Source organism: Eleginops maclovinus, chromosome 1 (genome assembly GCF_036324505.1).
Source record: "Eleginops maclovinus isolate JMC-PN-2008 ecotype Puerto Natales chromosome 1, JC_Emac_rtc_rv5, whole genome shotgun sequence".
NCBI classification, from domain to species: domain Eukaryota; kingdom Metazoa; phylum Chordata; class Actinopteri; order Perciformes; family Eleginopidae; genus Eleginops; species Eleginops maclovinus.
In genome coordinates, this window is record NC_086349.1 from 27274759 (window position 1) to 27289758 (window position 15000).

At 46.3% G+C, this 15000-nt stretch overlaps 2 protein-coding genes across 2 annotated transcripts in view; one reads left to right on the plus strand and one right to left on the minus strand.

The window, feature by feature from the left end:
- Positions 1-7256, plus strand: part of si:dkey-70p6.1 (uncharacterized protein LOC570575 homolog) — a 17191-nt gene extending 9935 nt beyond the window's left edge. Inside the window, 5 exon segments of the mRNA XM_063904432.1 lie at positions 632-659; positions 1796-1833; positions 1836-2305; positions 4454-4591; positions 4891-7256. Of these exon segments, the coding sequence (XP_063760502.1) occupies positions 632-659; positions 1796-1833; positions 1836-2305; positions 4454-4591; positions 4891-5424 (1208 nt within the window). The 3' untranslated portion in view covers positions 5425-7256.
- A 2728-nt stretch (positions 7257-9984) lies between these two features.
- Positions 9985-15000, minus strand: part of uckl1a (uridine-cytidine kinase 1-like 1a) — a 13528-nt gene continuing 8512 nt past the window's right edge. The window contains exons 5-15 of the mRNA XM_063905369.1: positions 14873-14944; positions 14597-14786; positions 14147-14208; positions 13776-13792; positions 13550-13648; positions 13374-13467; positions 13027-13089; positions 12821-12943; positions 12528-12635; positions 11887-12043; positions 9985-11062 (exon numbers count right to left, since the gene is read on the minus strand). Coding sequence (XP_063761439.1) covers positions 10986-11062; positions 11887-12043; positions 12528-12635; positions 12821-12943; positions 13027-13089; positions 13374-13467; positions 13550-13648; positions 13776-13792; positions 14147-14208; positions 14597-14786; positions 14873-14944 — 1062 coding nt within the window. The 3' untranslated portion in view covers positions 9985-10985. The remainder of the gene's footprint in view (positions 11063-11886; positions 12044-12527; positions 12636-12820; positions 12944-13026; positions 13090-13373; positions 13468-13549; positions 13649-13775; positions 13793-14146; positions 14209-14596; positions 14787-14872; positions 14945-15000) is intronic.

Sequence of the window (15000 nt, forward strand, 5' to 3'; positions counted from 1 at the left end):
AAATGGGTTTCTGAATTGTATTTGTTTTTCTAAAATTATTTATTATTTATTAATATTCATTTATTTCTCAGTTTCTAAAGTCTATTTGTTTTTCTAGTATTATTTATTATTATTTTAATGCCAAGCTGGGGTCCACAGAAGCAACACTACAAACATAAAATAATGCAGATCAACATTTAGTTTGCGTCGTCTCACCGCACATATCCGTATCTGATCCGGCCCTAAATTCATGCAAAACCCAAACTGCATTTAACCCTGAAACAGAACCCGCCTCACACCCCTCCTCAGCCTCGTTCCTCCGGACTGTGTTTGTGAACATGCATCTCTCTCTCTTTAAGAGACGAGCGGCCAACTCCAGTCCCGGAGCTTTATGGCCCGTCTGCAGGGAGCTGGGTTTCTGTGTTTGTGGCTCAGTGACAGCAGCCTGAGAGCGGTGGAAGGGATATAAGCATATGTCCCGCTTCAGATCTGTCCCGATCCACTGCAGTGGAAGGAAGACGATTTGGACGCGTTTCTTCGAAGCTCAACGTCAGCTCTGTCTCTGTCAGCGAGATATCCGCTCATGTTCACTAACGTGGGTCCAGTGCAGAGGAGGACGTGTGTGTGAGTTCTGTTTTATGGTGCCTTTCAGAGGCTTCTAAAAAGAAAAGGTCCCCAGTGTTGCCAGATGTCCCAAAAATATCATATAAGTCCAATAATTTTACACTCTGTAGGATCAATATCACCCAGAGATGATGTAGCTTCAGATTGAGGGAAAATAAAACTTTATGATACCGACACGTTTCATTCAGCAGGATATTCTCAACATGCCTTTAAGGATTTCCCAATCTTAAATGCAATCTCAACAAGTAAAAAGGCTGTAAAGGAACTACAGCACGGTCACATGACCTCACCACCGCTAAGCTAAAGGTGGCTAATGTTGGGCTATAAAGGAACTACAGCACGGTCACATGACCTCACGTTACCACCGCTAAGCTAAAGGGGCTAATGTTGGCTATAAAGGAACTACAGCACGGTCACATGACCTCACGTCACCACCGCTAAGCTAAAGGGGCTAATGTTGGCTATAAAGGAACTACAGCACGGTCACATGACTTCACGTCACCACCGCTAAGCTAAAGGGGCTAATGTTGAGCTATAAAGGAACTACAGCACGGTCACATGACCTCACGTTACCACCGCTAAGCTAAAGGGGCTAATGTTGGCTATAAAGGAACTACAGCACGGTCACATGACTTCACCTCACCACCGCTAAGCTAAAGGGGCTAATGTTGGGCTATAAAGGAACTACAGCACGGTCACATGACTTCACCTCACCACCGCTAAGCTAAAGGAGGCTAATGTTGGGCTTGATGACATTTAGTCGTCTTGTTAGTAACTGCTGTTTATAAGACATGTACAAATTAGCAGTGGGGAAACAGGTTTTTTATAGTACCAAAGGTTAAAATCTTCCAGCTTTAGTTAAAAATAGTCCTTATTTGGGGAATCTACCCAAAAGAAAGGAAAACTAAAACATTGACTTTAAAAAGACAGAACCGGTTTGAGGACTGATTCCTGCAGCTCTCTTTAGTTGGTTATTACACAAATGGTCTGAGCTTTTTCACCGAAGACTACCAAAGAAACGTAGGTTGGTAAAGTTCTAGGCTTGTCAAAAAGCCGTTCTGTAAACCAGTTGACGTCTTCTGGTTTTAGAGCTGGTTCTGATCCGCTTAAATGACTGAAGTCACCCTCTGATAACGCCAGGCCTCTGTGAGGGTAGTCTATTGTCCCATATCTGGCAACGCTGGGTCCACAGTCTGGACCTTCTGCTGCTGCCCGGCAGGTCTAACTCTGACTTCGTTCTCAAGGCAGGCAGCTCCCCCAGATCCCCCCCGGGACTGGAGAGGACGGGGATCACACTTACTCAGAGGTGGGCCGGGGCTCCTCTGCCACTCGTACTGACGATGCCCTGTACGCCATGGTAGGCAGGGCGGGGCAGACGGACACCCCGGCCCCCCCCGCCGTCCCCGCTAACACCCCGGCGCCTCCGGACCCGGACGGCGACGTGGAGGGTGGGCTGCCCGACCCCGAGGTCATGCCCCCTCCTCACCCTCCGGAGACGGCCGAGTACGCCTGCGTGCGGAAGCTGAGGAAGGCCGACAAGGCGCCGCAGAAGAGGGACAGCGGGACGGACATGGCGGAGCCACCGGTGCCGCCACCGAGACACCCGCCGCCGACTCACCCGGCGCCTCCCCCGCCTCACCCCCACAGCACCAAGTTGCCCCGCCGGAACCAGGACGCCTTCAACGTGCCCGCCTTCCCAAAGGTTGGTACACACACACACATTTGATTGACACTGTTTCACGTTGGATGGAGGTGCACTTACTGAACACTTTTCTCTAGCGCTTTCAGCTGCATCTCATCTCCATGACAACTGGGCAAACTCCATACGCAGATGAAGACCATGAGATGCAGTTGAAAGTGGAAAAGCTAGTAAGTGGACCTTATGTTAAGATTGTTCAAAGTGTCTCTGAGCTAAACTTGGTTCTAACATGTGGCTGTTTGTGTTAAAGTACAGTTAACCTCCTCATTATTGAGGGGTTGATTATTGATTGCACTCAAAGGTGCTCTCATCAGACAACTCGGTCACGGTGTGGTCGGCTAGTTTATTTACGTTCATCTGATTGAGGAAATACAAATCCAACCTACAGAGGCGATCAAAAGCATCGCTCAAAACTGGATTGCATGAAGCCAAATGAATAGAGCCAGTCTGGTTGCAGAGACGACTACTTGATGTGTTTTGTTTCTGTTATTGTTTACTCACTGTCTATATGTACCCTGAATGGAACCAGGTTCTCACACGAGCTGGTTATTAATGGGAAGCTTTGCCTCTGTTGTTGACCTTGTGTCAGATGTGACTCGAAGCAAAGGCAATAACAACATGTCTTGCTTTCTGGGACAGAAGTCGTAATGTTGAGGAGCTTTCAGTTTATGGGCTGAAGGAGCTGGAGTGTTTGCTGGAGGGGGAGATGAAAAGTTAACGGCTGAATTGGGTCGCTTGTCGCTTACAAGTGAGATATATGATATGACCAAAATCAGTCCGTTCATGTCTTTGGAATCTGAAATCTTGAACCACTTTCTTACTTGTTCCTCAATCAGATGCAGGCTTGCAATGCTCCAGTCTTATTGGTTTGCATTCACCTTTTAAGTCACTCTAGATTGACATTCATCCTAGTTCTGTGCTTGTGAGAGTCCCTCTGTGAATACAAACAGTGAAGACCAGGAGGTAGAGAAGCAGTGACTTCAGTTGAGGAGTTGCATTGTTACCGATCTGTGTTTGAAAGCATATCGAAATTAATCTGGGCAACAGAAGAACGGAAGGTCCAGGAAATCTAATCGAAACTAAAGACTTAAACACAAGTAGTCATCCAACCACTCCTGGCTACGACTACACACACACACATCCATACCCAAGTAGCAGCTATTGCTCCACAGAAAGCCAGATTTAAATTGGCTCTTTCTCTCACTCATCATCTGCTCATGCATTTGCTGCAGATCAATTTGGAAAGGTTTGAGTCCTCTAAGTTGACTTTTGACCTCTTTCTTTGTTGTCCGTTTGTTTAGAACAGTGACTGCTTCAGACTGGAATCTTATATTGGCCACATATAAAAAATGATGAGCCAAATATCTAATCTAAAGTTTGATCCGTCCAAAACCTGAACCGACTCTTGTGGTGTGAAGATACCCAGAGTCTGAGTTTTCGGTCAAATCTCCATCCTGATCTTCTTGAGTTTCCGTCTGCAACGACACGCCATGACAGATTGTTCTGTAGTTCTTTGTCAGCATCCATGTGCCACATTAATATGCGCCGTGTCGTCCAGGTACAGTGGAGAGCATCACCGTCAGACTCCCTGTTGATGCTGCAGGTGATCTTCACGGTCGTAATTATTGCCAAAACTGCAGTTTCCTGGTGATGTGCTAGCATCTACTTAGAAGTCTGGGCAGGGAGACGTCTCAAGTAGTTCTTGGTGATACTGTGTTTCCTGCTCTCAGCGGTGTCCCCTCCTCCATATGTTCTCCTGTTTTTACGGTGGATGTACAGGCTTTGTTTGCCCCACTCCAGGTTGATGGAGGGCGACCAGTTGGTGCCCCGTGTGAGGCCAGCAGGTTACACGATGTTCTGTGACCCGGGTTCAGTAACACGCTCAGTTCACAGACTAACACGTGTTGGCTGTCTGCTCTCCGCTCGCTGTGGCTGATGCAACATGTTGAAACCGAGCACATGGTTCCTCACAAGCCTCGCCTTCCAGGGAAAACCTCCTCCCCACTGCATGGGAATCTAACACCAGCTCACTCTGCATGTTTAAAGAGGTTGATGTTTCTTTTATGAGGTCTGTTCTTTAAAATGCACGTTGTGTATATTCACAAGTACTGGAGGAGCGTGTGACGAGCTGTGCCCTGATTCTGTTGACAGGAGGTGATGTTTATGGGCAACGGAGAGCAGTACATCTGGAAGCCTCCGGAGGAAGATGAGATGCTCGGGCACCAAAATAAAGCCCTGGGAACGCTGGGTGCTCACACGGTGGAGAATACACAGCCGTCTGCTGCTGTGGTGAGGCTCCAGTCTGTGCAGCGGCATGCTTTATCTCTTAAAGGGACAGTACACCTCAAAATCACTGCCCTGCACTCAATCACTATTCCATATTAAATACATGTAGTCCAGCTCCAGTTTGTGCCTCTCATGTTTTACCAGTGCATCTGCTCTTATAGAACAAGCAATCAATTAATGAATCTATAAATTAATCTGCAGAAGAGAATGATCGTTAGTTTCAGTCTTAGATTTAACAAACCAAGTGTAAACAGTGTCAGCGTCTTCCCTTCGGTCTGTTCTCAGTGAGCTTGTGTCTGCAGGTGGCTGAGATGTACTCCAAGGTATGTAAACCTGGGAAGAAGAAGAGGGCGGTGCCGGGGTCTCCTCCAGGAAATCCTGGCTTCCGGACCTTGGGTCGTGGAGACCGGGATCGGGATCGGGACGGCGGGTTCAGCGTTGTGGTCAAACCGCAGACATGGGCCCTGCAGGAGGGCAAGGCCATCGGGGGGGCGCTGGACGACCACTGCTACGAGTCCATCGGGACGGAGGAGTGCGAGCTGGCCTACGAGAACCTGGAGGCAGGCTGGAAGAGAGAGAGGCCGCCCAACACCTGCGCCACCCTGCGGCCGCGGAGGAAGAAATCCCAGCAGCCTTTGCAGCAGCAGCAGCCTCCTCCCCCCCCGCCCACGCAGCAGACCCCCCAGCTGCAGCACCTGCCTGCCAAAGCCCTGCTGCTGCCGGGGGAGAACCTGTACGAGAGCATCGGAGACCTGAAGCAGGGCTCGGCCACCTCCAGCACCACCACCATCTTCACCTTCAACGACGGCATGGAGATGTACGTGACCGGGCTCTGAGACCCTCATCAGGAGCTGAAGAGGACCGACGCTGAGCCCCTCCATGCCCCCCCACACATACTGTTTACATTCAGTCATAACGTCGCCTCCCCCCCCGGCTCACGGGGCAAACATTTGGATCTGTTATGACCTGGACTGAAGTCCCATCTATAAACCTTTCAAAGAATCCAAAGGTAGAGAAACGAAATGAGCACAAGCCCCCCGCAGAGCCACCTGTGGGGGGCAGTAGCACTTCTTACTGAGACAAACGTGCTAAGCACAATTAAGTAAAGAGCCTAAATTCTTCCTCAATTATAGCGGGTAAAAAGGTCCTAGCAGGACGGTTATGGCGGGAAAAGGCAAAGCATTGTGGGAAATCTTTTGGTAGCACTTACCATGCGCAGGCCTTCCTGCAGAGTCAGTGTGATTCAGGACGGGATTTAAATGAAATAAAAGGAATGAATTACTAATCAAAAATACTTGAAAGCTCAGGGACCAAGAGAAACGATTAAGAGAGTATTATAAGTAAATAAATTGCACACATTTTGCATTCCTCCTAAAAAGCTTCGTCTAATTTAAGACCATCATCATGTTTTAAAAAGCAACCGGATACTTCCCTCCGTCATGTGGGGCTGGGCGATCTAACACCGGGAAATGATTTACCAAATACCTTCATAATGTGACGATAGCGTACTACTGACCTTTAGTGGGGTCACTAAATATCAAATACTGAATACTTACTCAAGGAGATTTTCTCCACAGATAATCAGCAGGAATGTGGATTCAATGACCAATTGAAGAGCGGTCTGGCAATAAAAATAACTCTAAATATTTCATGTGAAAAGATGTTTGACCATCACTTCCTGGATATTGAGCACTCTGTCCTTCACACAGCTTCATACCAAACGTTTATACAGAGTGTCTATCACCGCTCAAAGCTGCTCCACGGAGCAGGTAAATCCACTTTCAGGTTAGAATTTGGGCAAGTATTTTAATCATTGTGCGCCCTAACACCGTTTAACAATAATGGTGAATCCATCTTGTAGGTTCGAAAAGGCCATCAGTCCCCTGGTAATCAGCCTCTAAAACCAGGAAGAGACAAAGTCTAAGAGGATTTCTGTCCTCGCCACGTGCTGTTGTATTTCGGATGACTCGCCCAGCCCTGCTCCATGTTATGTTGTCCGGACTGAACTCTGTCTCCACTGCCGTCTGTAAATGAAGTGTTTTACTTTGTTGATCCTGTTTCTGCACTTTGCCTGCTACAAGTTGCATGCTAAAAAAGGTTTAAAAAAATCACAAAAAAAATCCAGCATTGTCGTGTGGTTCCTCTATATGAATGTTTTTATTTTGAAATCGTCGTTGGTTGTTTTGTTTTGAGTTTTATTTTGAAAAGTGTGTTGCTTTATTTCTCTGTAGAGCACAAAGCCAGTTAGATTAAGGAGGATCGGGACTCGGAGGGGAGAGATTACTGTCTCTCGTCACACACCGAGAGGAAAGAACTGCAAGGTGGAGACAGACAGACACACACACACACACACACACACACACACACACACACACACACACACACACACACACACACACACACACACACACACACACACACACACACACACACACACACACACACACACACACACCTCCCTCTCCGCTCAGTCCTCACTTCATCTACATTTCCGCTGCCTTCACACGGATCAGCTCGGCTGTCTCGACGGACTCGCTCCTCTCTGTTATCAGTGTGAAAATATTGCAGAAATTACAAAAAGAAGAAGCAAAAGGTTTCGCAGAGCATCACAAATTAACAAATCCTTAACGATTATATATATATATATATATCATTCGGACCCCCCCCCCCAACAATGTGATTATACTGTATGTTGATGCAATGTGTATGTACATTACAAAAGAGAAAGAATAATAAATATATCATCAGTGTCAAGAAATCTATCTTTTTCTATCATGTTTGATCGTGTTTTGGAATGACTTTATCTTGTGACACAAAAAAGCAGCTGCAATGTGATCAGTGTTTCTGTTGTTTTCTGAAGCCATGGAGCCACGGTGTGTTCCGGGGCCCGCTGAGGTTAATGTGGCAGCTAATGTTGTGTGTTTGCTATTCAGACTACAGGGTCTTGTACTCGACAAAGCGTGTAATTTTAAGTGCTAAAGTGCAAAAGATTGTAATGTTTTATATCAAGATTACTATTCATGAAATGTCAGTCAAGTTTATACTTTTGTAATAAAGTGGCACTTTAAAAAACAAAGATGTTTTATCTCATAGTGTCAGTTATTAAAACCCTAAAAGAACAGCAGACTGAGGAGAAGACTCTCAAACTCTCAAATACTACGCAGAGTTGACCTTGCTGTTTTCAAAAGAGGATTTCTTTTTTTATTTAAACCTTTTCTTCAGGTCTCAAAAGCCTCCGGCTCGAAGGAAAATTAGAACAAACCTAAACTCTCATAAAATATGGATCAGATATTACTTAAATCCAAGGCTGCTGTTTCCTCTGTGGACAACCTTGATGAACATGAACACGTGTGCTTAGAGGAGTTACTGAACAGGTCCACGGCTGAAAGGTATAAAAGAGAGACCAGGAAGACATGCACAATTACTATAGCAGTAAAAACTACCACAAAGAGACATTAAAATACCAAAAAAGAGGCACAAAGACACACAAAAACTACAAAGAGACACAAAATGACAACAAAGAGACACAACATGACTATAAAGAGACACAAAAGAGGCACAAAGACACACAAAAACTACGAAGAGACACAAAATGACTACAAAGAGACATAAAAACTTGGCATCAAAACGAATTCAGAAAGACTAAAAAGAACATAAAGTGACACAAATGACCACAAAGATTGACATATTCCTACAAAGAGAGACTAAAAATAATTACAGAGACACAAAATTACAACAAAATGAACCGAAACAACAACAGAGACACGGTGACCACACGGACACAAGATGACTACAAAGAGACTACAAATAGATCATAAAACGACTCAAATGAACTACAGAGAGACTGAAAATAACTATAGAGACACACTGACGATAAAAAGACCAGAAACAGACACTAAAACACACAAAACGTCCACAGATTGAAACAAAAGAACTACAAAGACACTAAAAATAGACCATAAAATGACAACAAAGAGAGACAACGTGACCACCCGGACACAAGGTGGCTACAAAGAGGCTCCAAATAGATCATAAAACGACCAGAACGACAAACATTTCTACAAAGAAAGGCTAAGATGAACTACAGAGAGACGGAACATAGCTATAGGGACACACAAGTGCTGAAAAGAGACCCAACACACTCCAAAGAGACAGGAAAGAGTCCAACAGGACCAGAGACACACAAAATAACAACACCAAGCAACGTGTGTGTGTGTGTGTGTGTGTGTGTGTGTGTGTGTGTGTGTGTGTGTGTGTGTGTGTGTGTGTGTGTGTGTGTGTGTGTGTGTGTTGCTCCTCTGAATGAAAGGTGGTACGGCCTTTTGCATGTCTGTGCCCAGGGGCCCATTGTCTCATAATAAGCCCGTGTGTGTTCATGTGTGTGTTCATGTGTGTGTTCATGTGTGTGAGTCTGAGTAGCCTTGCCATGTTTTCACCCTCGTGTGTGTGTGCACATGTGGCAGAGTATCTGTGGATGAGTGTGTGTGTGTGTGTGTGTGTGGGGGGGGGGGGGAGGATGGAAGGAGAAAAAAAAATAGGTCATCCCTTAAAACAAAAAGCTTGCAGTCGACATCGCAACCGTCTGCCGCGCTCCCATTGGCCGGCCTGTCTCCATGGTAACAGGTTAACCTTGAGGCAGCATCACATGGGCGAGCGAGTCTTCGGCTGTCTCCGAGAATCCAGCGAGCGTCGAGTGACATCCGTGATCACAGTGTCATCTGCACACACACACACACACACACACACACACACACACACACACACACACACACACACACACACACACACACACACACACACACACACACACACACACACACACAAACACACAGGAGTTATTATACATATTGTTGTTGTTGTGATGAGGTGTGAGAGGAGGCTGATTAATCAGTAAAATCATGATTCAAAAGCCTCTTCTTTGACAGCTAAATGTACATTTATGACTCTAAAATGAACATTTTTATCTTGTAGAGTTAAAGAGATTCAGGTTTTATGCATTTCTTTGGTGCTTTATAAATCATATAAATATTATTTGGCACCAGATTAAATCAATAAAGAAATGAACACATTTACATTAGTGTCATTACTGTGCAGATTCATCTGTGAATTCAAGAACAGAAAGCCTCTCTGAATTAATGACATCAATAAACATACATTTACCTTAAAGTGAAAACCTTCAGGTGAGTCAGACTCAGTGGGTTCATATCATTGTTAAAAAGGATGTTTCAGTGACTACAAAACTCAAATTCCACATCATTTAACTAAATAAATCAAGACATTTAGAGGAGTTTATTCCCTGCTGTAAAGACACAGCGGTTTCTCACAGGGTCGCAGTAGAAATCATTTACATATCACCAGATTAATCAGTGAAATCATGGACAAAATGCTCCGTCAATGGCAGCAAAAGTGCCATTCACCTTGTGTTGATAAAGAATTTGAGGTGTGTTCCTTCTGTCCTGAGATGCACCATCACACTCTGCTTCAGATAATCATTGAAGTCATGAAGTTACGTGGCTGCAAAACTCAAAATCAACATCAGATACAAACGCAAACATTGAGGTGTGACGCTTTCCTTCTGAGCTGTAAGACACACATGATAAATCACCGTGTTATCCAGCAGGTGCATCGTGAACACTGAACTCAGATATCCACACACTTAAGAGTAAATGAATATATTAAGGACGGTTATTTTCCTCCGCCGTTTCTCAGCAAAATCACAAAGAGAAAGCCTGTGACTGAAAACAGACACTGAGGCCAACAGAACCAACCCGTTTCCTCGTGTGAGTGAAGATGTGTAGATGCTTTACTTCCTCCTGTAGAGACTAACTGTAAACCCCTCTGAGGGGCTAATCGTGCCCTCTGCTGCCCCCTGCAGGCTGCACCGTGCATCACAGGGGCCGATTCTGAACCCTGCTTAACACCACGATGACCCTCAGTGACCTCGCGATAAAAAAAGTGTTTTCTTTTACCCTGTATCAAAGATTTATTCAAACTGTGGAACCACAAGATGTACATTTGTGCAACAGTGATATAAAATCCAACATAATATATATAAAGACGATGCATCACAGCAGCGTAATGTAGAGGTTTCCTTGAGTTGGTTGCATCAGCTGTTATTATATATTACATTGAAGTCCCAGAAACACGTTGTATTGGTGTAACCCGACTGGAAAAACTGAAATGCTCTCTAGTATTTTCTAAGAACAACAGCTGGTGCGACCCAGGATAAAATAATAGCGTTTTTGATGGTGCTGTTCTTGCATTTACCTGAAAGTGAACGCTCACAAACACTCACACAGCTGCTGTAAAGAGCACCACAGTTCATGTTGCAGGACGCACAGTGACAGGTAGTGTGTGTGTGTGTGTGTGTGTGTGTGTGTGTGTGTGTGTGTGTGTGTCAGTGTGACGGCTCTTGGTCCTCGTCGCTGCCTCTGTCCGAACCGTCCGTCCCGAAGTACCGGTCCCCAAAGTCCCCTGAAAACAAAGAAGGTAATGTAAAACCAGCGATTTAATTACGAAAATGCAATTAACTAGAGGCTGTTATCCAATCAGAGTACTTCATTTATCCTGTAGCTCCGTGTTATTAACGCACACATTGCTGTTTACATTCTCCTGTTGTCTTTGGGCGGCCGGGGCTTTGATTAGAGAGCGAGTTGAAACGTGCAGAGGGGCTGCAGCGACTGGCCCCGGCTCTAGCAGCTGATATTGGGGGTCCTGGTTTGAAGTTTCTTTAGATGCTCTTGTACGAGTCAGACCAGCAGACAGAAAGCAGCGAGCACATACAATTCATAAATACACCTAATCGCTGCTGCCGGTAAGAAGGACTTCTAATTGCTCTTTTGATCTCCTCTTCTTGCAGCACGCAGGCACCAGGTCCGGCTGTTTGTCTGTATTTTATCTTGGTACATGTTGTTTATTCTGTGAGGTTCCCGAGTGGATTTGAGGAACAGAAGCATCAATAAACATGCAGAAAGAGTCCTGCTGTTCAGGGGATTACAGAGACTAATTATTGGTGTAATATTGAATATACTTCTTAATTCTAAGTCATGTAACGAGATAATTAATACCTCTCTGACGGTTTGTTTGCAGCACTGATGCAGAGTGCTTGCTGGCTTTAAATCTGAAGTGACACACGAGCATAAAATTAGAATCTGCCAGGACATGAAATCCGTGGAGTAGAAACACAAACATTTGTCATCCTTCATCCTCTGCACAGCGTGGACGTTTCTATCTGGCATTAAAGCAGACCCAGTGAGGACAGAGAGGAGGGATCTGCAGAGGCTTTAATGACGTCTTACCGATGCCCGGGAGCACGTGCAGCAGGTCGTCCAGGCTCTGGTCCACAGCGCTGGTGATGATCCGGACCTTGGGGAAGGCGTAGGCCACCGAGTGCACGCCTAGCTCGGCCATCAGCAGCGACACCAGCACCACCCTCTCCTCCTGCACCTCGTGGTCCTGCGTCACACAGCAAAGACACGGCTTCGTTATCTCCCGTTTATCTGAAGGAAGGGGAAACTCCAGGAGGAAAACAACTCTACCTTTGGTTGCAGGAGCAGGTATTCTCTCAGGGTAGAAACCAGCCAGAATAAGGAGTTGATTTAACTGACTCTCTATTTCTACTTTTACCCCTCATTATTTGTATGCATGTTTCCTAATGAACACTAAGCTGTAACAAACGTAGATGTCCCCTCTGTGGGACCAGTAAAGGGATTCTGATTCAGATTGGTTACGGATGTTATATTTCCAGGTGTATTTATCCATTTCAAATTCTCCGTCCTGTCCTCCTGTCGTGTCTCTTCTCCTATAAATTAGACGGTGGAGACTTTGACTACAACATGGTCCAAGTCTCCTACATCTGGGAACATTAATTTCAGATGCCACAGATGAATAACTAAATCAATATCTCTAATAAATCCTCAGTGATGGAATGACGACCAACCAGCAGCACGCGGACGGCCATCATGGCGGCGGCGCCGGTGGACACGCTGCTGTCCATCAGGATCACGTGGTCCTCGCTGATGTCTTTGGGCAGACGCAGGTAGTGCAGCTGGAGATGGGGAGGAGAGGTTACCATGGTTACAAAGAGCAGGGTGGACAGTTACCACGGAGACACACATCATGAGGAAGAAAGGGGGGGGGAAAACGGTCCAAAAAAGGTCTTATTTTTCAGTTTGATCGAGTGTTGTGAGTTTTATTGGTAGAAAACATCTGGTCTCGTTTCTCTCTCTGCACCTCTGGTTCTCCCGAGTCCACGTTGGTCTGGATCAGGATCTTCCCGATGCGGACGTCTTTGCACACGGCCCTGAGTGCCGGCTCCATCGTCTCCCCGGCCCGAAGCACCGAGACGCCTGTGATCTGCAGAGAGGAGCAGGGGGGGTGAGGACAGGAAGTAACCGGACGTGGGAAAACAGGAAGTGAAGAAAAAGAGCACCCCTCACCCCTCTCCCCTGGTACCGGCGGCCCTCGTACTCCTCGCCCTGCGGGGTCTGCACTACACACACCTGAGAGTGAAAAACACACACGTATTAATCAGAACACTTCAGAAATTCATGCATGGACTCCTGACTTTACTGCACTAAGTCATGGACTCCTGATTTTACTGCACTAAGTAACACTTGCACTCCCATTGGCTAGTGCTCCAACACATGGCACGTGATAGGCTAAGGGGCGGGACATCTCTAAGCGGCAGTATTATGTGTAACTCTGAGACTTAGTTTTTCTATATGTTCTTGTATAAAACTCTGTACTCTGTGTTATAAATAAAGCGTATGACGTTCTGACCCACCTGAGAGGGCAGGAAGGTGAGGGCGTACTCGATGAGCAGCCGCATTAATCTCTTAGAGTAGAAGATGAACTCGTCCCGGCTGGTCTCTTTGTTCCTGCAGAGAGAGAAGAGCTTTAAATATCACAGCATCTTGGATGTTGTCTGTGTTTCACTGAGCGTTAAAGAGCATAGAGTACCTGATGATGGTGTGCAGGCCCCTGACCTGCGGCGTGCTCTGCAGCACGCTGAGCGTCTGCGGCAGCGGCTGGTTCTGCTGAGCCGACGCCAGCAGCGCCCTGAAGACAGAAGCACAAACTGAAGGTTTGAAGGCTTTATTTAAAATGCAGAAAGCACAAAACATCCACACTGAGCTCCACTACCAATGAGCCACAGGGGGGGGATTAGGAACAGGTTGCAGCATACCTGACACTGAGCTCACGCTGCACAGAGAGGGTCAGAGAGAGGATACAATGAGGGGAGAATGTAAAGACAGTGAGCGGGACTAACACCATGCATTTCTATACAAACACTTTGATATAGAGGCAGCTGTGGGCGGGACAGAGACTCTCCTGCTGATGCTTTGAACCTGTAATGGTATCTAAAGTGAATTCTACTTTAGCTCATTTTGATCTCCAAACGCTTGAGGTGTATTTCTGCCTTCCTGGTGCACTTTGACGCAAAACCAAAACTTATAAACGTATGAATGAAATGAATGTTCTCCTTTCTCGTGTTACAGCTCTTTGACACATGGTGGCGCCCCCCTCTCATGCTTTCTCAGTGTGTTCGCTGCTCACCTCCTCCAGCTGGCTGTGCACGTGCTGCACGATCAGGTCGATGGCCACCATGTTCCCCCCACCTGAAAGAAGCACATCAGGGTTCAGGTTCAAGTGTCATGACTCCTGATGGAGGGAGATGACCCGGAAGGACCTCAGAGTCTGCCGTGAGAAGAGCTGTTTCTCTGGATGATAGGAAAGGAGCCTCAATGCTTCCTTTATTATATCCTATAGCTGAGGGAACACCGGAGCATCCTCTAGGAAAGGAAAGGAGGTAAAGCTGTCCCACAATTCCTTGCAGCTGCAACTTTCAAAGTGATGCACCCTCTCAAAGCATACAGTATTTCTCCAGATCATTTTGCTTAGCAGAAAAGGTGACTTCTCTCCTGTTCAACTTGTTCACATGAATGTCTAAATGTTGAATTTCTGTGTGCTCCTAACAAACATGAAGGACTGGAGGAGAAGCGTCACCTCTGGGCACCACGATGTCGGCCAGCCTCATGGCGGGCTCGATGTACTGCTCGAAGGCGGGCTTCACAAACTTGTTGTACTGCTTGATGACGCCCTCGATGTCGCGGCCGCGCTCCCCGATGTCTCTGCGCAGCCGCCGCACCAGACGGATATCTGAGTCCGTGTCCACGAAGATCTTCATATCCAGGAGCTGCAGGAGGGGGAAACAGGGTTCAGATATGTGAGAGATAACTTCTTCTCACTCAGGAAGGCTTCAGAAGAGACACACGTCCTCACCTCCAGAAGCTCTCTGTCTGCAAAAGACATGATGCCCTCAAATATGATCACACTGGCTCCGTACACGTTTTTCTGAAAGAGGAGAACCACCAAAGCTTCAGAGCGACTGCAGCGCGCACGACTCAGCC